Source organism: Stenella coeruleoalba, assembly GCF_951394435.1.
Source record: "Stenella coeruleoalba genome assembly, chromosome: 7".
In the NCBI taxonomy this organism is placed as follows: Eukaryota; Metazoa; Chordata; class Mammalia; order Artiodactyla; family Delphinidae; genus Stenella; species Stenella coeruleoalba.
Window position 1 is genome coordinate 53,073,729 of NC_137153.1, and position 23,287 is coordinate 53,097,015.

At 39.7% G+C, this 23,287-nt stretch overlaps 2 protein-coding genes across 5 annotated transcripts in view; one reads left to right on the forward strand and one right to left on the reverse strand.

Moving 5' to 3' along the window:
• Positions 1-1,115: 1,115 nt before the first annotated feature.
• KLHL9 (kelch like family member 9) lies at positions 1,116-17,409 on the forward strand. Of its 3 annotated transcripts, XM_079926167.1 has the most exons (6): positions 1,116-3,639; positions 6,699-6,802; positions 10,307-10,375; positions 13,536-13,581; positions 15,841-15,887; positions 17,289-17,409. In XM_079926167.1, exon 1 carries the CDS (start codon positions 1,684-1,686, stop codon positions 3,535-3,537), a length of 1,854 nt encoding a protein of 617 aa, XP_079782293.1. In that variant the 5' UTR covers positions 1,116-1,683; the 3' UTR covers positions 3,538-3,639; positions 6,699-6,802; positions 10,307-10,375; positions 13,536-13,581; positions 15,841-15,887; positions 17,289-17,409. The 3 variants fall into 3 exon arrangements, with proteins under 3 accessions (XP_079782293.1, XP_079782292.1, XP_079782294.1); XM_079926166.1 differs by lacking the exon at positions 10,307-10,375; XM_079926168.1 differs by lacking the exons at positions 10,307-10,375; positions 13,536-13,581; positions 15,841-15,887; positions 17,289-17,409 and adding an exon at positions 11,497-12,704.
• Positions 17,410-20,605: 3,196 nt separating this feature from the next.
• The window catches only part of LOC307188701 (uncharacterized protein), an 85,101-nt gene continuing 82,419 nt past the window's right edge, over positions 20,606-23,287 (reverse strand). For both annotated transcript variants that reach the window (XM_079926183.1, XM_079926182.1), the window contains 2 exons: positions 21,412-21,508; positions 20,606-20,722 (listed from right to left, as the gene is read on the reverse strand). The gene's annotated coding sequence lies outside the window, so the exon portion shown is untranslated. The remainder of the gene's footprint in view (positions 20,723-21,411; positions 21,509-23,287) is intronic.

The following is a 23,287-nucleotide window of genomic DNA, read 5'->3' on the forward strand; positions in this document are numbered from 1 at the left end:
GTAATAAAATAATGTACCTATATTCTGATCAGTTGACATATGCATAAAGAAACTGGAAAGATTTAAAAGACAGTAATAACTTCAAACTGTGGAAAAGGTTGGAAGCAGTTGTGTCAAAGTATACATTTATTCATATGCCCAAATTCCAATTTACTAGTAATTTAAAAAATGTAAGTTAGCAAAATATCCATAAAGGGAAAAGATCAGTAGCAGGGAAATACACACTCAAACATTGCTGGTGACAGTATTTTGGAAAAAAAAATTGTCTTCAATCAGCATTCTGCCCTTAGGATCTATCCAAAAACAGGTAAAGTTTTGTGCTCAGATTTTATAAAACAGTGGAGAACAAGAAAGTATATATTCAGGAACAAATGATGGGCAAGGGAACTATAGTATGTGTAGTTATGAGACAATTGTGTATCCATTTAAAAATTTGTGAGTAGAAAACAAAAGCACGAAAAATTTACTGATGATGGAATTCCATTGAGTGGCAAAAATTCAGGCTAAATTACTTACATAGCATAGTCACAATTTGGTATTTTAAAAGAGGCAAATGACATGTTTTAAATGATTAAAATTTGAAACTATGAACCAAAGTTATAACTGAAGTATCTATTAAATTGTGTGGGATGTTTTTTTTTTTTTTGGGCTGCGTGGCTCGTGGGATCTTGGTTTCCGGATCAGGGATTGAACCCGGGCCACAGCAGTGAAAGCGCCGAGTCCTAACCACTAGACCACCAGGGCATTCCCCTGTGGGATAAGAATTTTAAAGTTTTTTTAATAGAGAAAAAACTTTAAGCATTTTCCCCCATGCTGCCTTTCAATTTCTACAAAAGCCGCATTTCATTGTCACTCAGAAGTAACAAAAGGAAGAAGCCAGGAAGTGTAAATCTCAAAGTATGCATTTAGGGGGACAGCTCAGCTGCCGTGAAAGGTTTAGGTCAAGCATAAGATACATGCACCCATTCCAGCCCATTTAATGCCACATACAAAGTACCCCAAGAGGCCCCGCGGGCCCATCCTGCACAGCCCCGCCTTGCCCAAACCCCGCCCTTCCAGTCCCCCGCCCACTTCCTCCCATCCCCCACACGACCGCCCACTGGCGAGGTCAGGCGGCCGCGCAGCCGCAGTAGCTGCCACGGCCGCTCCTAGCCCGGGGGATCCTGGGAGCAGGCCTTTCCGGAAGGACCGGTTCGGCGTCGGGGCCTCGGCCCGTGTTGCAGCCCAGTGTTCCAGGCCCTTGCTCCACGACGGGCCCGTAGCCGCGGCGACGCTCTAAGGACAGCGGAGGGCGCGGCGGGCCGCTCGCTGAGGTGCCCGGCTTCGCCGCCGAGCGAACCCCGGGGCCGCAGGACGTGGCGGCACCTCCCCCTTGGCCCGGAGCGGAACTGCGGGAGGAGCGGCAACGCAGGCCGGACGCGGTGAACCGGGTCACTAAACTGCCTTCAGGTGATGAATTATCTACATAATAATCAGATTTGAGGTCCACAGCCCTCTGTGGTCCTGCTATAGAACAATTTTCAGAGAGTGACTGGTGTGTTCTGAGGTGTGCCACAGTGACTGTTTGCCCTTGATAAGGAAAGCAAGCTCTCTTGCTCTTGGGACATCCTCATTTCCTTTAAAGCTTTCAGGTCATAACCTCTTTGGCCGGCATACATCTTTGTGCAAGAGGAAGGCTTTCACATGAAAGTGTCTCTTGGTAACGGTGAAATGGGCGTCTCCGCCCATTTACAGCCTTGCAAGGCAGGAACCACACGTTTTTTTACCAGCAATACTCACAGTTCGGTGGTTTTGCAAGGCTTTGATCAGCTTAGAATAGAAGGATTGCTTTGTGACGTGACCCTGGTACCAGGTGATGGAGATGAAATCTTCCCTGTTCATAGAGCTATGATGGCGTCTGCTAGTGATTATTTCAAGGCTATGTTCACAGGTGGAATGAAAGAACAAGATTTAATGTGCATTAAGCTTCATGGGGTGAACAAAGTTGGTCTGAAGAAAATAATTGATTTTATTTATACTGCAAAACTTTCTCTTAATATGGACAATCTTCAGGACACACTTGAAGCAGCCAGCTTTTTACAAATTTTACCTGTTTTAGACTTCTGTAAAGTGTTTCTTATTTCAGGAGTCTCTTTAGATAACTGTGTTGAAGTTGGACGAATTGCTAACACCTACAATCTTATAGAGGTAGATAAATATGTCAATAATTTCATCCTGAAGAATTTTCCTGCATTATTGAGTACTGGGGAGTTTCTAAAACTCCCTTTTGAACGGCTTGCCTTTGTGCTTTCTAGCAATAGTCTTAAGCACTGTACTGAACTTGAGCTTTTCAAGGCTGCCTGTCGCTGGCTAAGGTTGGAAGACCCTCGGATGGATTATGCTGCAAAATTAATGAAGAATATTCGATTTCCACTGATGACACCACAGGATCTCATCAATTATGTGCAGACAGTAGATTTCATGAGAACAGACAATACCTGTGTGAATTTGCTTTTGGAAGCTAGCAATTACCAAATGATGCCATATATGCAGCCAGTGATGCAGTCAGATAGAACTGCCATTAGATCTGACTCAACCCATTTGGTTACATTAGGAGGAGTTTTGAGGCAGCAGCTGGTTGTCAGTAAAGAATTACGGATGTATGATGAAAGGGCGCAAGAGTGGAGATCTTTAGCCCCAATGGATGCTCCTCGTTACCAGCATGGCATTGCTGTCATTGGAAACTTTCTTTATGTAGTTGGTGGTCAAAGTAATTATGATACAAAAGGAAAAACTGCCGTTGATACAGTTTTCAGATTTGACCCTCGGTATAATAAGTGGATGCAGGTTGCTTCGTTAAATGAAAAGCGCACATTTTTCCACTTGAGTGCTCTCAAAGGACATTTGTATGCCGTTGGTGGGCGAAGTGCAGCTGGTGAGCTGGCCACAGTAGAATGTTACAATCCGAGAATGAATGAGTGGAGCTATGTTGCAAAAATGAGTGAACCCCACTATGGCCATGCTGGAACAGTGTATGGAGGCTTAATGTATATTTCAGGAGGAATTACTCATGATACTTTCCAAAACGAGCTCATGTGTTTTGACCCTGATACAGACAAATGGACACAGAAGGCTCCAATGACTACAGTCAGAGGTCTGCATTGCATGTGTACAGTTGGAGACAAGCTCTATGTCATTGGTGGCAATCACTTCAGAGGAACAAGTGATTATGATGATGTTCTAAGCTGTGAATACTATTCACCGACCCTTGACCAGTGGACACCAATTGCTGCCATGTTAAGAGGTCAGAGTGATGTCGGAGTTGCCGTCTTTGAAAATAAAATCTATGTCGTAGGTGGATATTCTTGGAATAATCGTTGTATGGTAGAAATTGTCCAGAAATATGACCCAGAAAAGGATGAGTGGCATAAAGTTTTTGACCTTCCAGAGTCACTTGGTGGCATTCGAGCTTGTACTCTCACAGTTTTTCCACCTGAAGAAAACCCTGGGTCACCTTCCAGAGAATCACCTCTTTCAGCACCTTCAGATCATTCTTAGGACCAAGGTGTAAAATACCTTTGCAGTGCATCATGGATGATCCCATACTTCCCCTTCAGTTGTATCTTCCTACATTGATTGGTACAGTTATTAGATAAAAAGGTAATTGATGTTATTTGTATTGCTTGGCTTAGTATGTTTATCAAATGGTTAACAAATGTATTCTGAAAATGTATTCAACATAGCCATTTTAACAAATGTAAAAAGATAAGTAGAAAAATGTTTGTTAGATGTCTTTTTGTGGTGGTGTGTAAGTCAAAGTGTAGGTGATTGTAGTAAATGTATAATTATATTCATTATGCTTCAAAGTTGAAAGTTTTCATCTTTGACTACAAAACATCAAAGGGAGGCTGCCTGCTCTAACCTAAAATAATAAACAAATAAGGTCTCCAAGCCTTATTAGCTACCTCCCTTTTTTCATAGAGTTTTTGACATAGCTGCCAACTCACCAGATTGTGTGGGTACATTCAGAATATGTGACGATTCTTAGGCAGACCAGAGAAATAATAAATTCAAAAATATTAACTCAAAAAATAGTACAACCCTAAGTCAGGATTTCATATCTTTCTGGGGAGAGGGAGAGAGAAAATACACACACACACACACACACACACACAATGTATATGCATGCATACACATAATTTTTAAATCAATTGGCACTTTAGCTATAGTGAAATTGTTTTTAAATTTAAGTTCTTTTCTGCCTAGCAGCTATTTCTATTCAAACGGGAATTCAGTACTAGAGAATAAATGTCTGTGTTGTCTTACTGAATTGATGTAGATAAGAACTACAACATTAAATTGACAACCAAATTTGTCATTTGACTGAATTGTTACTACAGATGAAACTTGTCACTTTTTCTGCTTGTATATTGTTTTCTGTAGAGTTGCCTTTATACAGGTTATTTAGCAAAGTTCAAGTCTCAGAGAATTGCTTCTTCTCAGTAACTTTAGGCTCTGCTACATTCCACCTTTTTGTTCAGTAAAATTTATGAACAAGACAAAGAAAAACATACTGATCAAAGCTATAGGTTTTAAAGTTCAGTCTCCCAACTTAGTCATTCTAACACGACTGTTTGATTTGAGGTGGTTGCCCTGGTGCTGCTCCAGCCCATGTGCATCCTGAGCTTTGTGTGATCTGCCTCAAGGCTGTAATCTGAGCAAGCAGAAGATGTACTGTTTGGCATCAGGTCAGAAAAATGTCTTTTTGGCTATGTCTAAAGGACAGGACCAACTTCAGATTCCCTAAGAAGCCAGCTGTAGAAAGCCTAGGACACTGCTGTCTTGCATGCAGTACTAAAGTAGATCTTCAGCCTCTTCAATACCAAGGGCATCCCTACTGGTTCAGAACCACATGGGGAGATCTTAATGGGACCTTATCCGCAAATGGAATCATAAGAGTCCTCCGAAGTGAGTGATTCTGAAGAATCTGAAGAGTTACTTCCCTGGAATAATTGTCTACCTGAAGAAAAAATTTACATGTATACATTTACATACATATGTTTATATTTATATCCCTATACTTGGGAGATTGTCATAGTGTAAATCAGGAACAACCTTCTCTTTATTGACAACCTCATAATAAAACTCAGGAACCAAGACAAAAGGAATTGGCTTCAAGGGATCTGAACCTCACTGCCCATACAGGTATTGATTCATTTTAATGCTTTTATGATTTCTGCATTGGCAGAAAATTTCATACTTCCTATTTTTTTTAAATGATTCAATTTTTTATTACTAAAAATAGCACATTTGAGAACATTTAGGAAATAGAAAAAGTAGAAATTGCTAATAACTTTGTACATTGAATAAGCAAGAAATAGCATCCCAATTATTTCCTTAATTATTAATGAAGTTAAATATTTGTGTTTTTTGAGTAGCTGTGTTCCTCTTTAATCGAATGTTAATATCCTTTGCCCTTGTAATACCTATTGGAGTTGCTTCCTTTTTCATATCCAGTTATAGGATCTCTTTATATAATAAATATAATTTAACTGGCATTTGCTTGCATTGACTTTTTTTCTCAATCTGTTAGAGGTTTACAGAGGCAGGGCCGTTTAGTTAATTTTTGAGATCAAATTTGTCCATCTTTTTGCATTTTGACCTTTTGGGTATAATTTTGCTATGGTTCCTTTATTTTTTACATCATTTTGATGTATTACTTTTTTGGTGCTAATTCTGACGTGCTGAGATGGTATTGCCCCATGTCTGCTCTGCATAAGCTTTTCTCTTTCCCTTGTTGAGAAAAGGTTTCTGCCTTCTATTACATTTGACTGTGTTGCTTTGTAATTAACTAAATATTGTTCAGCCAGGTAAGTTAACTGCTCCACCTTTACCCCCTGCCTCCAGCCTCACACATCCCACCTCTCATTCTTTTACTGTATAACTTTCTGCAATTGACAGGACTCTTGATAATCATAAAACAGCTGACTGGTGTTATGCTAATTAAATCTAATTAAATCTGGAATTCCTTCCTTACAGATAAAGAAATTTGAGGTGACTAAAATGATTGGAAAGATATCTTTATTTTACAAGCTGATAGTTTTTTTTACAGAACATTTAGAAAAATATTTAAAAGAGGATAAAAGCTGCAAGCATGTAAAGCATTCTGTTAACATTTTATTTCTTGTTTTAGTTTTTCTGATAGTTTCAAAAATAAGCTTTTGTTAAGTTTCCTGATTATAAAAATAATTCCTATTACAGTAAGTACAGGAAAATGAAAGTGAACAGAGGGTGTAAATTATCAGTGATTCCACATGTCAAAAGTAACATGTTAATACTAGGTATATTATGAATTTATATATGTACAGACATTTGTCAAATACTTTGCAAATATGTCAGAACTTAAGCTAAAATCTGGATGATAAAAGGAAGTAAGTTCAATTTCCAAAGGCACACATTACTTTCATTATGGCTTTCTCCAAGTTTTCTAAAATCTGTATGTATTAGAAAATAATATGTAAGGTGCTTTTTTCCTAATTATCAAATGCATGTGCATTAAGAAAAACATTCCATTTTAAAACCAGATAAAAATCCATATTTAATTTTTTTCCCACTTGCCAAGAGTAGTATTTCTGTAGATTACCTGCAAAGCAAACATATTTAATCATGTTCAAATTTTTCTGGTTTGTAATTAAAATTATCTTGTTCTGATTATAAAGACAAAATATACTCCTACAGAAAATTTCATTCAAAACTACAGAAGCATACTATCAGAAGTAAAACCAACGTTCTATCCGCAGCTCAACGATTGAAAGACCTTAGGGTAAGTTAACCTAAGCTTCATTTTCTCATTTGTCTATGGGATTGGTGGTGGGCATTAATAATTGTTATCTATATCAGAATTGGAAGGAGATAATATTATAAAGTGATTAGCATGAAACATACACAGAGAAGCATTTAGTAAGATATTTGTTACTGTCATTGTATTGCATAATTTTTTACTTTAGTTTTGTCTTAATGATTTTCACAAGTTCTTTTATTTGAAAGTGTTAAATGTCTATACAGTATTTCACCCATGAATGTGCCTTCATATTTTTTTTCCATTTCCCTATGGTTATATATTTAAATATCTACCCCCAATTTTTTATCATAAATTAAGCAAATTTAATATTCTTTCAAAAAATTTTCTCTCTTATTACCCTGTGATAAGTTCTAAGTAAAATCTGAGTCAAATAGTGTAGGCTTTTTTAGGCTTTTGAAAAATATTTCCAGGATTGTGTGACTATGCGTTTCCACCAGAATGTGTTTAGTGACTATTTCAAAGGCAATCTTGGCAGTTCCAGTTATCTTACTGTTTGGATTTATATTTCTTTAATTATTGGAAACACTGAATTTTTTGCTTATTGAGCATGTGCATTTTTTCATATGTGAATCATTTGTTCCTGTCTATTATTTTAAGTATCCTATTAGCTACAAAGCCTTTTTCCTCAATTTATGTCATTTTTGGGGGGGCTGGGCTATTCAATTATTAAAAATTCAGATATAATGATATTTGTTTCAGGCATACAACATAATGATTCTATGTATATATTATGAAATGATAAGTCTAATTAACTTCCATTACCACACATAGTTAATACAATTTTTTTCTTGTGATGAGAACGTTTAAGATCTACTCTTAGCAACTTTCAAATATACAATACAGTATTATTGATAGTCACCATGCTGAACATTATATCCCCAGGACTTATTTGTACCTTTTGACCACCTTGACACATTCAGTTTAATAGTCAAATATGTCTGTCTTTTATTGCATTTTGACCTTTTGGTGATAATTTTTTTTACATAGTACTGATGTCACGTTCCTTGTCCTCTATTGCTTTGTCAGTGCTTATTCTTAACGTGCTAAGGTAGCATTTACTGCTTGTCTCTTGTTCAGATAGCTTTTCTTTTTTCTGGTTGAAATGAAGATGAATTTTTAAAATAAATTTATGAAAATTCCTTTTATATTAAGACTATTAATCTATCTTTACAGCAAGTATTTTCCCATCTTTCTTTGAGTGCATGTCTTAACATACAAGGTATTTTTTTTTTTTTTTGCGGTACGTGGGCCTCTCACTGCTGTGGCCTCTCCCGTTGTGGAGCACAGGCTCAGCGGCCATGGCTCATGGGCCTAGCCACTCTGCGGCACGTGGGATCTTCCCAGGCCGGGGCATGAACCCGTGTCCCCTGCATCGGCAGGCGGACTCCCAACCACTGCACCACCAGGGAAGCCCCCAAGGTATTTTTTGTAATGTAGTGAAATTAGTTTTTCCTTTGTCATTTTTTTAATGCTGTCTTGCACAACTTCCCTCCATCATGTGAAGGTGTAATTACCTTGGTATTTTATGTTATTGTTATGGATACAGCTTTTTACTAGTATTCTGTTTCCAAGTTATTATCCACTTGTTCCATCACAACTTTTTGAATAATCTTTACTTTCTCACTGAATTTTTATGCTTTGTAAACATCATGTAATAAAGGTCTTATTTATAATATGGGCAAACTAGGGTCTTTTTCTTCAGTTATAATGATATTTTATTCAAGTTGTCCTTGGCATGTAGATTGCTGTTTTGAATGGCGTTTTGTTTTCACATTATATTTCAAACTATTGCAGTAGTAGGAAATACATGATTTTACCATGTTTTTGTTATTACTCTCATTGATTCTTAACATTTTGAGGGGATTTTGGGGGATTCTCTTTTTTTACCTTAGAGAGTCATGTTATCTGCATAGTATAAAAACCTTGTTTCATATTATTTGTATCATAATTTAAAGCATTGGTTAATATTTCCAGCCGATTATAGTTGTAACACGAGGCATTGTGCCTTGTAGGTAATTTTAATAGGGATAATTCTAGAATTAGAATTTTAAATTCTTTTGTTAAAGAGAGGTATTCTTTATTTTTTTTTAATTAAAAACAATTTTTTTTATTGGGGTATAGTTGCTTTACAATGTTGTTAGTTTCCACCGTACAGTGGAGTTCCCTGTGTTATGTATATAGCAGGTTCTTATTAGTTATCTATTTTATACATATTAGTGTATATATGTCAAGCCCCATCTCCCAATTCATCCCCTCCCACCCCACCCCCCACTTTCCCCTCTTGGTGTCCATATGTTTGTTCTCTGTATCTGTCTCTATTTCTGCCTTGCAAACCAACTCATCTGTACCATTTTTCTAGATTCCACATACATGTGTTAATAATTTTTGGCTGTGTTGTGTCTTTGTTGCTGTGCATGGGCTTTCTCTAGTTGCGGCGAGCAGGGGCTGCTCTTCATTGTGGACTCAGTAGTTGCAGCACGTGGGCTCTAGAGTGCAGGCTTGGTAGTTGTGGTGCACAGGCTTAGTTGCTCTGTGGCATGTGGGATCTTACCGGACCGGGGATCAAACCCGTGTCCCCTGCATTGGCAGGCAGATTCTTAAACACTGCACCACCAGGGAAATTTCCATACTTTTAAAAATGAATGTTTTGGAATTTCTCCCCCGATTTTGATACCTAATCTGTGTTGGCTAGTATCCATTTTTAAGCATATATTTGAATGGCAGAATGATGGTTGAAAAAAGACTTAGATATTCACTAAAGATGATTGCGTACACTACAGAACTGCTTAAGTTGTGGTCCTTAACCAAATGCACTAATAATAGATAGTTCCTCTATTTTCTTGGTAACAGTCTCTGAACAACTACTTTCTAGGGGTTGATGTTATTCTGCCACCTACTGGTTGTAAGTCAAAATCCTTAGTTAGATGGATTACAAAAAATGGTAGGCTTTTTAAAAAAACAGTAATGACAAAAACCAGCAGAAGTTTTTATTGTGTATGTGAAAGTTCTGTCTTCAGGTGATACTCAAATAAATGAATACAAAATCCCTATGGTAACTCTTAGTGTATAGAGAGGGTCAGATATTCAGAGAAAAAAAATTTTTCCTGTGGTTCCATTAAAGAAATTTTTTAAATTGAAATACAGTTGATGTGTAATATTATATAAGGTGTACAGTATAGTGATTTATAGTTTTAAATGTTATACTCAATTTAGTTATTATAAAATATTGGCTATATTCCCTGTGTTGTACAATATATCCTTGTAGCTTACTTTATACGTAATAGTTTGTACCTCTTAATCTCCTATCCCTTGTATTGCCCCTTCCCCCTTCCCTCTCCCCACTGGTAACCATTAGTTTGTTTTCTATATATGTGAGTCTGCTTGTGTTATATTCTCTAGTTTGTTGTGGTTTTTAGATTCCACACGTAAGTAATACAGTATTTGTCTTTGTCTTATTTCATTTAGTGTAATACCGTCCAAGTCCATCCATGTTGCTACCAATGGCAAAATTTCATTCTTTTTTTTGGCTGAGAGGTATTCCATTGTATATAGATACCACGTCTTTATCCATTTACTTCTGTATATTGGCAATTGTAAATAATGCTGCTATGAACATTGGGGTGCATGTATCTTTTTAAATTATTTGGTTGCATCTTAGTTGCAGCATGTGGGATTTTCGTTGCGGCATGTGGGATCTTTGTTGTGGCATGTGGGATCTTTCATTGCAGCGCGTGGAATCTTTCATTGCAGCGCACGGGCTCTTCATTGCGGCGTGCAGGCTCCAGAGCATGCGGGCTCAGTAGTTGTGGCGTGTGGGCTCTAGAGTGCATGGGCTCAGTAGTTGCGGCATGCAGGCTTAGTTGCCCTGTGGCATGTGGGATCTTAATTCCCTGACCAGGGATCAAACCCATGTCCCCTGCATTGGAAGGTGGATTCTTAACTACTGGACCACCAGTGAAGTCCCACACGTATCTTTCTGAATCGGTGTTTTTGTTTTTTCTGATATGTGTTGCTGGGTCATATGGTAGTTCTATTTGTAGTTTTTTGAGAAACCTCCGTACTGTTCTCCACAGTGGCTGCACCAATCTACATTCCCGCCAACAGTGTACAAGGGTTCCATTTTCTCCACAGCCTCACCAACATTTGTTATTTGTGTTCTTTTTGATGATAGCCATTCTGACAGGGGTGAGGTGACATTTCATTGTGGCTTTGATTTGCATTTCCCTGATGATTAGCAATGTTGAACATCTTTTCCTGTGCCTCTTAGCCATCTGCATTTCCTCTTTGGGAAAATATCTGTTTAGTTCTTCCCATTTTTAATCAGGCTGTTAATTTTTTGATGTTAAGTTGTATGAGCTGTTTATATATGTTAGATATTAACTCCTTATAGGTCATATCATTTGCAAATATCTTCTCCCAATCAATAAATTATCTTTTCATTTTGTTGGTGGTTTCCTTTGCTGTGCAAAATCTTCTCAATTAGGTCACATTTGTTTATTTTTGCTTTTATTTACTTTGTTTTAGGAGACAGATCAAAAAAAAGATTGCTACAATTTATGTCAAAGGGTGTTCTGCCTATGTTTTCCTCTAGGAGTTCTGTGGTATCCAATCTTACATTTAGGTCTTTTTTTTTTTTTTTTTTTTTTTTTTTGCAGTACACGGGCCTCTCACTGTTGTGGCCTCTCCTGTTGCAGATCACAGGCTCCGGACGCACAGGCTCAGCGGCCATGGCTCACAGGCCCAACTGCTCCGCGGCATGTGGGATCTTCCCGGACCGGGGCACGAACCCGCGTCCCCTGCATCAGCAGGCAGACTCTAAACCACTGCGCCACCAGGGAAGCCCCTTACATTTAGCTCTTTAATCCACTTTGAGTTTATTTTTGTATATGGTGTTAGAGGATGTTCTAATTTCATTCTTTTACATGTAGCTGTCCAGTTTTCCCAGCACCACTTATTGAAGAGACTGCCTTTTCTCTATTGTATATTCTTGCCTCCTTTGTCACAGATTAACTGACCATAAATACATCAGTTTATTTCTGGGCTCTATATTTTTCCATTGATCTATGTGTCTGTTTTTGTGCCAGTACATACTGCCTTGATTACTGTAGCTTTGTAATATACCCTGAAGTCAGAGAACATTATTCTTCTAGCTCTATTCTTCTTTCTCAAGATTGTTTTGGCTATTTGGGGTCTTTTGTGTTTCCATACAAATTTTAAAATTATTTGTTCTAGGTTGATGAAAAATGCTCTTGGTATTTTGATAGAGATTGCTTTGAATTGTAGATTGCCTTTGGTAGTTTGGTCATTCTAACTATATTAATTCTTCCAGTCCAAGAACACGGTATTTCTTTCCATCTGTGATGTCTTCAATTTCTTTCATAAGTGTCTTACAGTTTCTGAGTACAGGTCTTTTACCTCCTTAGCTAGGTTTATTCCTAGGTATTTTATTTGTTTTGGTATGATGGTGAATGGGATTGTTTACTTAATTTATTGTTCTGATAGTTCGTTGTTAGTATACAGAAATGTAAGAGATTTCTGTATATTAATTTTGTATCCTGCAACTTTACCGAATTCACTGACTAGCTCTAGTAGTTTTCTGATGGCATCTTTAGGATTTTCTGTGAATAGTATCATGTCATCTGCCAATAGTGACAGTTTTTCTTCTTTTCCAATTCAGATTCCTTTTATTTCTTTTTCCTTTCTGGACTTTTCTAGGACTTCCAAGACTATGTTGAATAAAAGTGGCAAGAGTGGGCATCCTTGTCTTGTTCCTGATCTTAGAGGAAATGCGTTCAACTTCTCACTGAATATGTTAGCTGTGGGCTTGTCATATATAGCCTCTATTACCTTATGTTCCCTTTATGTCCACTTTCTAGAGTTTTATCATAAATGGATGTTGAATTTTGTCAAAAGGTTTTTCTGCATCTACTGAGATGATCATATGGTTTTTATTCTTCAGTTTTAATGTGCTGTATCATGTATCACATTGATTTGTGGATATTGAAAAGTCCTTGCATCCCTGGGATAAATCCTACTTGACCATGATATATGATCCTTTTACTGTATTGTTGGATTCAGTTTGCTAATATTTTTTTGAGTATTTTTGCAACTATCTTCATCAGTGATACTGGCCTGTAATTTTGTGTGTGTGTGTGGTATCTTTGGTTTTGGTTTCAGGGTGATGCTGGCCTCATAAAATGAGTGGAAGTGTTCCTTCCTCTGCAATTTTTGGGACTAATTTGAGGACAGGTGTTAATCCTTCTTTAAATGTTTGGTACAGTTCACCTGTGAAGCCATCTGGTCCTGGACTTTGTTGGGGGTTTTTCAAATTATTGATTCAGTATCACTATTGGTAATTGGTCCGTTCACATTTTCTATTTCTTCCTGATTTGGTCTTGGGAGATGGTACCTTTCTAAGATTTGTCCATTTTACTGGCATATAGTTTTGTAGTAGTCTTTTAGGATCCTTTGTATTTCTGTGATCTGGGTTGTAACATCCCCTTTTTCATTTCTGAGTTTATTGATTTGGGCCCTCTCCCCTTTTTTCTTGATGAGCCTAGCTAAAGTTTTTCAATTTTATTTATCTTTTCAAAGAACCAACTCAGTTTCATTGATCTTTGTTTTTTAGTCTGTATTTCTGCTCTGCTCTTTCTTTTCTTCTACTAACTTTGGGTTTTGTTTGTTTTTTCTCTAGTTCCTTTAGGTGTAAAGAAAGATTGAGACTTTCCTAGTTTCCTGAGGTAAGTTTGTATCACTATAAACTTTCCTCTTAGAACTGCTTTTGCTACATCTTGTAGATTTTGGATTGCATTGTTTTCATTTTCAGTTGCCTTTAAGTATTTTTTGATTTCCTCTTTGATTTCTGCAGTGATCCATTGGTTGTTTAGCAGCATATTGTTTAGCCTCCACGTGTTTGTGTTTTTTTGCACAAAACACAACTTTGTAGTTGACCTGTAGTCTCATAGTGTTGTGGTCAGAAAAGATGCTTGATATGATTTCAGTTTTAAATTTACTGAGGTTTGTTTTGTGCCCTAGCATGTGATCTATACTTGAGAATGGTCCACGTGCACTTGAAAAGAACGTGTATTCTGCTACTTTCGAATGGAATCCTCTCTATATATATCAATTAAGCCCATCTGCTCTAATATGTCACTTAAGACCAGTGTTTCCTTATTGATTTTCTGTCTGGATGATCTGTCCATTGATGTAAATGGGGTTTTAAAGTCCCCTACTATTATTGTGTTACCATCAACTTTTATGTCTGTTAATGTGTGTCATACATGTATATAGGTGCTCCTATGTTGGATGCATATATAGTTACAATTATAATTTATTCTTGGATTGATCCCTTGATCATTATGTAGTGTCCTTCTTTGTCCCTTGTGACAGTCTGTTTTAAAGTCTATTTTGTCTGATAAGTATTGCTACTATGGCTTTCTTTTGACTTCCATTTGTGTGGAATACCTTTATCCATCCTCTCACCTTCACTCTGTGTCTCTAAATCTGTAGTCTCCTGTAGGCTGTGTGTGTGTGTGTGTGTGTGTGTGTGTGTGTGTGTGTGTGTGTATACACACACACACACACACACACACCTGCCTTATTCTTGTGTCCCTTCAGCCACTCTGTGTCTTCTGATTGGAGCATTTAGTCCATTTGCATTTAAGGTAATTATCAACATGATATTCTTATTGCCATTTTGTTAATTGTTTAGGGGTTGTTTTTGTAGGTCTTTTTTCCCCTTTTCTTTTGTTCTCATGATTTGATGGCTATCTTTAATGTTGTTTGGTTTTCCTTTGTGTGTGCATTATAGATTTTTGGTTTTTGGTTCCCATGAGGTTTTTATATAGCAATCTGTATATCTCTCACACACACACACACACACACACACACACACACACACACACACACGATTAAGTTGCTGGTCTCTTAATTTCAAATGCATTGTACTTTCCTCCCCTCACAATTACTGATTTTGATATATTTTACATATAATTGTTTTGTGTATCCCCTAACTGCTTATTGTGGATATAGACGATTTGATTACTTTTGTCTTTTAAGCTTCCTACTAGCTTTGTGCTTGGATGATTTCCTACCTTTACTGTATGTTTGCCTTTACTGGTGAGCTTTTCATTCCATAATTTTGTTTCTAGTTGTCACTTTTTTTTTTTTGCCTAGAAAAGTTCCTTTATCATTTGTAAAGCTGGTTTGGTGGTGCTGTACTCTTTTAGCTTTTGCCTGTACATGAAGCTTTTGATTTTGCCACCAAATCTGAAGGAGAGCCTTGCTAGATAGAGTATTCTTGGCTGGATACACCCTCCTCAAGTACCATAGCAAAGGTTTTTCCTCTAGAGCCTTGCTAGATATTCTTGGCTGCAAACACCCTCCTCAAGTACCATAGCAAAGGTTTTTCCCTTTCATAATTTTAAATATATTGTGCCACTCCCTTCTGGCTTGCAGAGTTTCTGCCGAAAAATCACTTGATAGTCTTATGGGGATTCCCTTGTATGTTTGTTGCTTTTCTTTTGCTGCTTTTAATAGTCTCTTTAATTTTTCTCATTTTAATTACAATGTGTCTTGGTGTGTTCCTCTTGGGGTTAATCCTCTATGGGACTCTGTGCTTCCTGGACTTGGGTGACTGTTTCCTTTCCCAGGTTAGGGAAGTTTTCAAGTATTATGTCTTCAAATGTGTTTTCAGCTCCTTTCCCCCTCTCTCTTCTCATTCTAGGACCCCTATAATGCAAATATTAGTGTGCTTATTGTAGTCCCAGAGGTATCTGTAACTGTCCTCATTTCTTTTCATTCTTTCTTTCCAGTGGCAGTTACTTACATGACTGTCTTCCAGCTCACTGATTCATTTCTCTGTATCATTTAGTCTGCTGTTGATTCCTTCATATATATTTTTCATTTCAGTAATTGTATTCTTCATATCTGTTTGGTGGTTCTGTATATTTTCTAACTCTGTTAAAAACTTCTAACTTCTCGCTCCATTCTTCTCCCAGGTTCTTTGATCATCTGTACCATCATTACCCTGAATTCTTCTCCTCAGGTAAGTTGTGTATCTCCACTTCCTTCTTCCTTCGTCTGGAACATGTTCCTCAGCAACCTCATTTTGTCTGTTTCCTGACCTTGGAGAAGGGGCCTTCTGTAGGAGATGTCTTATGCATCCCAGCAGCACACTCCCATCTCATTTCTCATGCTATATGCTCTAGGCATTTCCCCCATGAGGACTGTGTGGGTCTTTCTGTTGTAGTGGGCTGACTATGTGGGAGGTCTGGTAGGCTTTGTTAGCCCGCAGTGTGGTTGGTTGCCAGGCCCTGCCTGGTGCAGAGGCTGCCAGCTGCTGGTTAGTGGGGCCTTGTCACTGGGAAGCTGACTGCAAGACCCCAGGGGGGACACAGGGCTAGTGCTGGCTCACTGGTAGGTGGAGCCAAGGTCCAGAAGACTCTGGGGCTGTTGCCTGCCCATGTCCCAAGGTTAGTGCTGGACTACTGGCAGGCAGAGCCAGGTCCTGGAGTCTGGCTGCAGGGCCCAGGGATCACACAGCTGGTGTCAGATCATTAGTGGGTGTTGGGGGAGGTGGTTCCTGACACAGTTGGGTACAGGGTCCAGGGTGTCCCCAAGCTTGTTTTGGCCTGCTAGTGGGCAAGGCTGGGGACCAGCTTATCCCAGGGCAGGGTGTAGCTAGCTGTGGGTAGACTGGGTCCATTGGCTGGAGAACTGTGGTTTTGAATCTGGTGTCTGCCTCCCTAATGGGTAAGGCTGGTCTAGAGCACAAGTGCTTGCCCACTGGTGGGTGGAGCCATGTCTAGAGGCCTCTGTGAGCTTAGGAGTTCCTTATACAGCCTGTCTGCTGTGTTCCCACCTAGTAAGTTGCTTGGGCTGAGGTGTCCCAGCACTGGCATCTACAGGCTGTTGGGTGGGGTCAGGTCTTGGCACTGATGAGCTAGAGAGAGGATCCCACAACAGTGCTTGCCCGCACCAGTGTCCACGTTGTAGAGCTCCCAAGTATGGCTGCTGCCAGTGCCCATGTACCCAGGGTGAGCTGCAGCCCCCCGGCCCCCCACTGCCACCTCTCTCAGACTCTCCAGGACCAGCAGGTAGGTCTGGCCCAGGCTTCTGTCAATTTACTGCTTTTTCCCTGGGTCCCACTGCAGGGAGATTCTGTGCCCTTTAAAAGGGGAGTCAATGTTGTGAGCCTCAACTGGTGGGGAAATAAAGCCCCACTGCCCTTCAAAGCCAAATGCTCTGGGGGCTCGACTTCTTGGTGCAGGACCCCCTGGCTGGGGAGCCCAACATGGGGCTCAGAAGTTACTCCTAGGAGAGAACCTCTGCAATACAACTCTTCTCCAGTTTGTGGGTCTCCCATCCCGGGGGGTATGGGACATGGTTATATCTAAGTCTGCCCCTCCTACCCATTCTCATCGTGGTTCCTCTTTTATGTCTTTAGTTGTAGAAGATCTCTTCTGGTTGGTTCTGGTCTTTTTCATTGATGGTTGTTCTGCAAGTACTTGTGATTTTGGTGTGCTCATGAGAGGAGGTAAGCTCAGGGTCTTTCTACTCCACCATCTTGGCCAAAGAGAGTATCTTTGATACAACACAAAAACACAGATTTAAATATCTTTGACCTTTATCTTATTGATAAATTCATATAATTTGAGTTTTATAAAAAATCTGCACCATTTCATCTGGATTCTAAGCATTCACACCCACTACTATGTGGTTTTTTTAATGGATTGTAAACTAAAGAGCTTCAGCTTACAAAGTATCACACTAACAGAGTAAATCTTTTCAGTGGCAGAAAGAATTTAATGTGCAAATATCCAGGTATAAGTAAACTTGATTAACTTATAATATTCTGAGAACTTTTATATATTGGATTGCCCATGCAGATGCTAGGATCAGATCACTGCTCTACCCACAAAGCTTTCATCCACCCCAGACAACACATACATAGCACACGTGTGTGATACAGAGTGGCTTCTGGACCAGCTGATCCAAATTCTTTTTAGTACCATCCCTGGGTTCCAAGAAAGCCTATTTCTTGGCTAGGGAACTACCCATTTCCTCTATCTCCAAAACACTGTCTCAGAGCAGAATATTCTCATACTGAGTATTCTTTCTCCCAGGATGGATATGATTGAAAACAGGTGACCTCTTAATTGTGCCTCCTGAAGCCTGTCAAAATGCACTTTCTATAACCTTCCTTGTTCCTTCTGTTCTATTTAATACAGTATTAGAACAAGATGAATATAAAGCTGCTGATGGCAGTTAAGGTCTGTTACCTGAGCTCAGATGTTTCATTGTGTATACAGCCCTTTCCCAATTTTAAGTTCATGCAGTATTCTAGCTCTTTATTGGCCCATCTTCCAGAAGGCTGTGACTATAGAGGTAGAGGTTTATCATTTTTTGCGTCGTTTCACCTAAGAGCCCATCAGCAGAGTCTATATTTGTGAATGGAGGGCAAGTCTAATTTCTACTGACTGAACTTTTATCTTAGTTCGGAAGGATACTTTATCACTTAGAAGCCAACACATTCCAGCCAGGAATTAGTGATCCATAAAAACAACTCATTTCTTCCTACTAGGCAGAGTGTTTGGTTATTAATCCCTCCATCCTTCTCCAGATAACACAGATTTCACAAACCTTCTATGCATCCTATGTATACAGGCACACTCAAAGGCATCACTTAAGCTCAGAGAATGGGGAAAGAGGGTTTTCTAACTTTCCAGGCTGACTCTCCATTAATGAGCTAACCTGTGCCCTCAACTTTTCCTACTTCATCCTGTAAGGGGAGTGGGTTATGGATTCCATTACATTGTCCACTTAGTTTACTTCTCCATCTTCCATATCTGCATTTCTCATTCACCCCCACCACTTACCTCATAGTGCACTTACCAGCCATGTGCAACACGTTCCTGGCTATCATTTGGGAGGAATACTGCTGTGTGTAGACCAAGCTCAAAGAGATGCCTCTAGTTAGCCCCCAAACTCAGTGTCCAGAAATGGGTTTTTACATATCCTGCTGGGTGCTTGCAGCTGGTCAAAGCTCCCAGTGGACAACCTGCTGATGTGGAGTACCTACTGGGGCACAGTCGAGAAGCCCTATCAAGATCTAGGTAGCCATCAGGATTATAACTTTGAGAATGACCTAAGTCTGCTGAAGCATTGGTTGTGTGCAGAGGCAGGAGCTGCAAGGGGACTTCGTTCAGGACAGTGGTAGAACTGGGGTCATCTCGTTACTGCTACTAACCAGTCTCGAACTACACTCAAGTCACTAGCTGGATGTTTGTTTTGTTAAAAAATCATTAAAACTGATTATTCTCCTATCCATAATCTCACTTCCCTGGGTTAGTTACTACATCAGTGATGTTGCTGGACCAACACCATTCTATTTGGAAAGATGTACAGATGACTGAAGATGGTGGTATCAGGCACAAGAAAAATACATAACCTGCCACTCCAATGCTCTATCCCTGCATAGAAAGAGTGGTTAATTTTTCTCTAGTATCCTTTACTGTCACCATCCCACTGCTGGCTTTCAGAAGAGCATGGTCAAAAGAAAAATCTCAACAGTACTACAATTTAACTCTTAATAGCCTTTGTCCATCCCATAGGAATGACTTTACACCCCAGACCTTACCTCTACCACAGTCTCAACAGTTCTCTTCTACTCAAGGTGACCTATAAAAACGGCTTTTATTAATACCCAGAATATAATGCTGAGAAACACTGTTCTCTCACATCATAGACTATTATCTATTTTCTCATACATCTCTAATCATCATCTTAAAGGATCTGAGCCATGTGGTCACTTTGATACAACAGAGCAGCAACCTGATTCCCAAACCAGATGCAAAGCTTCATACACTGGGTTTTCATACGCTGCAATCCTCATTTATCCTGGCATTATATTTTCCAAAGAAAAACAGGAATGGGATTCTCCTTAGTTCCCTTGCGTGGGGGAACACAAGGTGATCTTCCTAACATTTCTAAAGAAATGTGGCCAACAACACAACCCTCTCAGCTTTAGAGTGACTGTAAGAAAGCAACAAGGGGCTTCCCTGGTGGCGCAGTGGTTGAGAATCTGCCTGCCAATGCAGGGGACACGGGTTCGAACCCTGGTCTGGGAAGATCCCACATGCCACGGAGCAACTAGGCACGTGAGCCACAACTACTGAGCCTGCGCGTCTGGAGCCTGTGCTCCGCAACAAGAGAGGCCACGACAGTGAGAGGCCCGCACACCGCGATGAAGAGTGGCCCCCGCTCGCCGCAACTAGAGAAAGCCCTCACACAGAAACAAAGACCCAACACAGCCAAAAGTAAATTAAAAAAATAAAATAATTTAAAAAAAAAAGGCAGCAAGGACTACCCAAGCTCCACTGTGTTCCTAGAACCTTTAGAAAAAACACTAGTTCACATGAGCTCAAACATTTCAATCCTGAACTGATACCCTCTTCCCTGAGTTCCTTAGAATCAGGTAACCCAAGCTCAAACCATGTACAAATCCCGTTACCCCTCCTTCCTACTGAGCCTCATCATGGTTCTTCATGGTGAGTACTCTCACTTGCTGCAAGTTAGGACACCTGACTTGGGTTAACTGTAGAGCTGATCATGGGGCGTCTAGCTGGGCTTCATTACAACTCCAGCAAAGAAAGTCACGTGAGAGCATCCAGAGAGAACTAGCAGTTTTCCAACTGTGCTGTTAGTGGTCAGAGAGAAGAGAATTTGGTGTTAATTCAGATCCCGCATGCCATGACACAACCAGATCCCGCATGCCATGCCACAACTAAGAAGTTCACATGCAGCAACTAAAAGATCCCGCATGCCGCGACAAAGATCCCACATGCCACGACGAAGATCCCACATGCCATAACTAAGACCCTGTGCAGCCAAAATAAATAAATATTTAAAAAAAATAAAGAATAAAAATTGTTTAAAAAAGCTCTTTTGGACTGACCTCTAGAGGGGAAACAAGGTCTCAATTTTTTCCAAAACCACAAATTTGATTCTATTTGTTTGTGCTCCAAAGAAAAGAGATTCCAGGTGAGTAAGTAAAGACAAGTGAAGCCACTGAATACTGGTATCCATTATATATCAGTGTTCAGGGACTTCCCTTGTGGTCCAGTGGGTAAGACTCTGCACTCCCAATGCAGGGGGCCTGGGTTTGATCCCTGGTCAGGGAGCTAGATCCTGCATGCATGCCACAACTAAGAATCCACATGCCACTACTAAGAAGTCCACATGCCGCAACTAAAGGATCTCGCATGTCGCAGCAAAGATCCCGTGCCACAACTAAGACCCAGCGCAGCCAAAATAAATAAACAAATATTAAAATATATACATATATATATATCAGTGTTCAAACCTAGATACTGGTATCCCTGAGGGTACATGATTATTATCCAGGGGCATGCAAGCACATAGATTTTAAGAACACATTTTTTACATCCTCAGCATCGATAAACATCCGTGATGAAACTGATCAGCCAGAGAAGAGAGACGGAAGTTTGGCCCATCGCCATTCTCACATTTAGACTTTACATCACTTTGTAAAATAAAGTCCTTCTTACCCATTCCAAGCGTCAGCCTGGTGCACTGCCTCAGGGTGCAAAACCTCTGTGACACCAGAGGGACAATTCCAGAAGGCTTAGTTCTTCAGAATGATTCCTTTGATAGAAAAGCAGAGGGGACTTTAATAAGATGTTCATGCTTTATCAGTTACATCCTCTCTCTCCTGTATCAACATCTTTCTTTTTATTGGCTAGTTCTGATCAACGTTAAATGTGCTTAATTTTCATTTTATCCTAAACATGACTATTCCTCAGCCCTATGACCACTTGTTAGTATTATTTTGCTTCTGTCATTCTGTTCACACCCAAACTTCTTCAACGTTCTCTGGATTATCTGTCCCTATTTCTTCACATGCACCTCCTTCCTCCAATTGCCATAATTTGGCTTCAACCTCCCTGTTCTAATAAAACTGCTCAGCCAAAGTTTATAATAAACTATAATACATGTTACTGAGATCAGAGATCGCTGTCAGGCAGCCTCAGCTGACATCTCAGAAGCATCGGACACTTGTTACCACGCCCTCCATCTTAAGGTCTGATGCTCATCTGGTCTCCATGTCACCACCATCCTCTGCTTTTCTGCCTCTCCTCTTCTCCTTTGTTGACTGCTCCCTCTCATCTTAGGGAATTGGTGTTCCTCAAAATTCCGTGCTAGTCCCACACTTCATCCTCTCTGCACATACACTCTCAACCTCCCAAATACTTCCAAATGTCCTCTCTATGACTGTGACCTGCATATGCATGTCTTTCCCCAGAATCTTATCTCCAAACATTAGATCCATATTTCTACATGCTAGAATATCTAGAATATCTCCACTTCACGTGTTCAAAATTGAATACATATTTTCCAAACTTTCTCACCCTTCTATGTTCCTTGTGTGAATGGGCCCCAATCATTCTGCAGCCCAGGATAGAGACATGGACATTATCATTGAGTTCTCAACTTCCTCAAAGCCCATAGCCAATAAATCATCACAGATTCTTCTTCTGACATCATACTCATGGCCACCCATCATCTGTACAACAGCCTTTCTACATGAAGGGATATGCCTACCTTATGAATCCTATTTCTTTCATTGCAGTTGTTTTAAAATATAGTCACAGACTGTCTCATACTCTTTCCTGTCCCTTCCCTTCACTATGTGCTTGATGTAGCAACTTCCCTCTAATCAATACACAACACAGGTTGAAGTGATGGTGTGTAACTTATAAGACTCTGTCATAAAACAATTTACTGCCTTCTCCACTTCTGGTTTTCATCACTCACTTTGGTAGAAGCCAGCTGTTGTGAGGACACATCACAAAGCTTAGTGGAGGGGCTCAGGTGACTGTGATGAGGAACTGAGGCTTCCTGGCAGTGGTCATGTGAATGACCCATGTTAGAAGCAGATCCTCCAACCCAAGTCAAGCCTTCAGGTGACTGCAGGCCAGCTGACATCCTGACCGCCACCTCATGAGAGACCCTGAGCCCACTGAAAGTGCTCTCAAATTCTTGATTCATAAAAACTGTTAGGTAATAGACTAGTGGTTAACGCCACTAAATTTTTAGGTTATTAATTATGCATCAATAGAACACTAATTTACCAATGTAGGAGACCCAATGCAAATTTCTAGCCTCCTTTGCAGATAGAATGCAGGCACTTGAATAAGACTTTGCCAATCTGAAGCACCTGTGTGACATTTTGATCCAGAGTGAAAAATGAGAAGATACAGGCTCTGTGTGGCGATTCCATGTTTGCTGGCTGAAGCAGTGGTTTCCCATGGTGGCAAGTTCAACTTTCCAGGAAAGAAATGGCATCAAAAAATGGCATTTCCTTTCAGTTCCTACTGGGATATCGGCAAAAACATAAACAGAATTGACGAAACTATTTATATG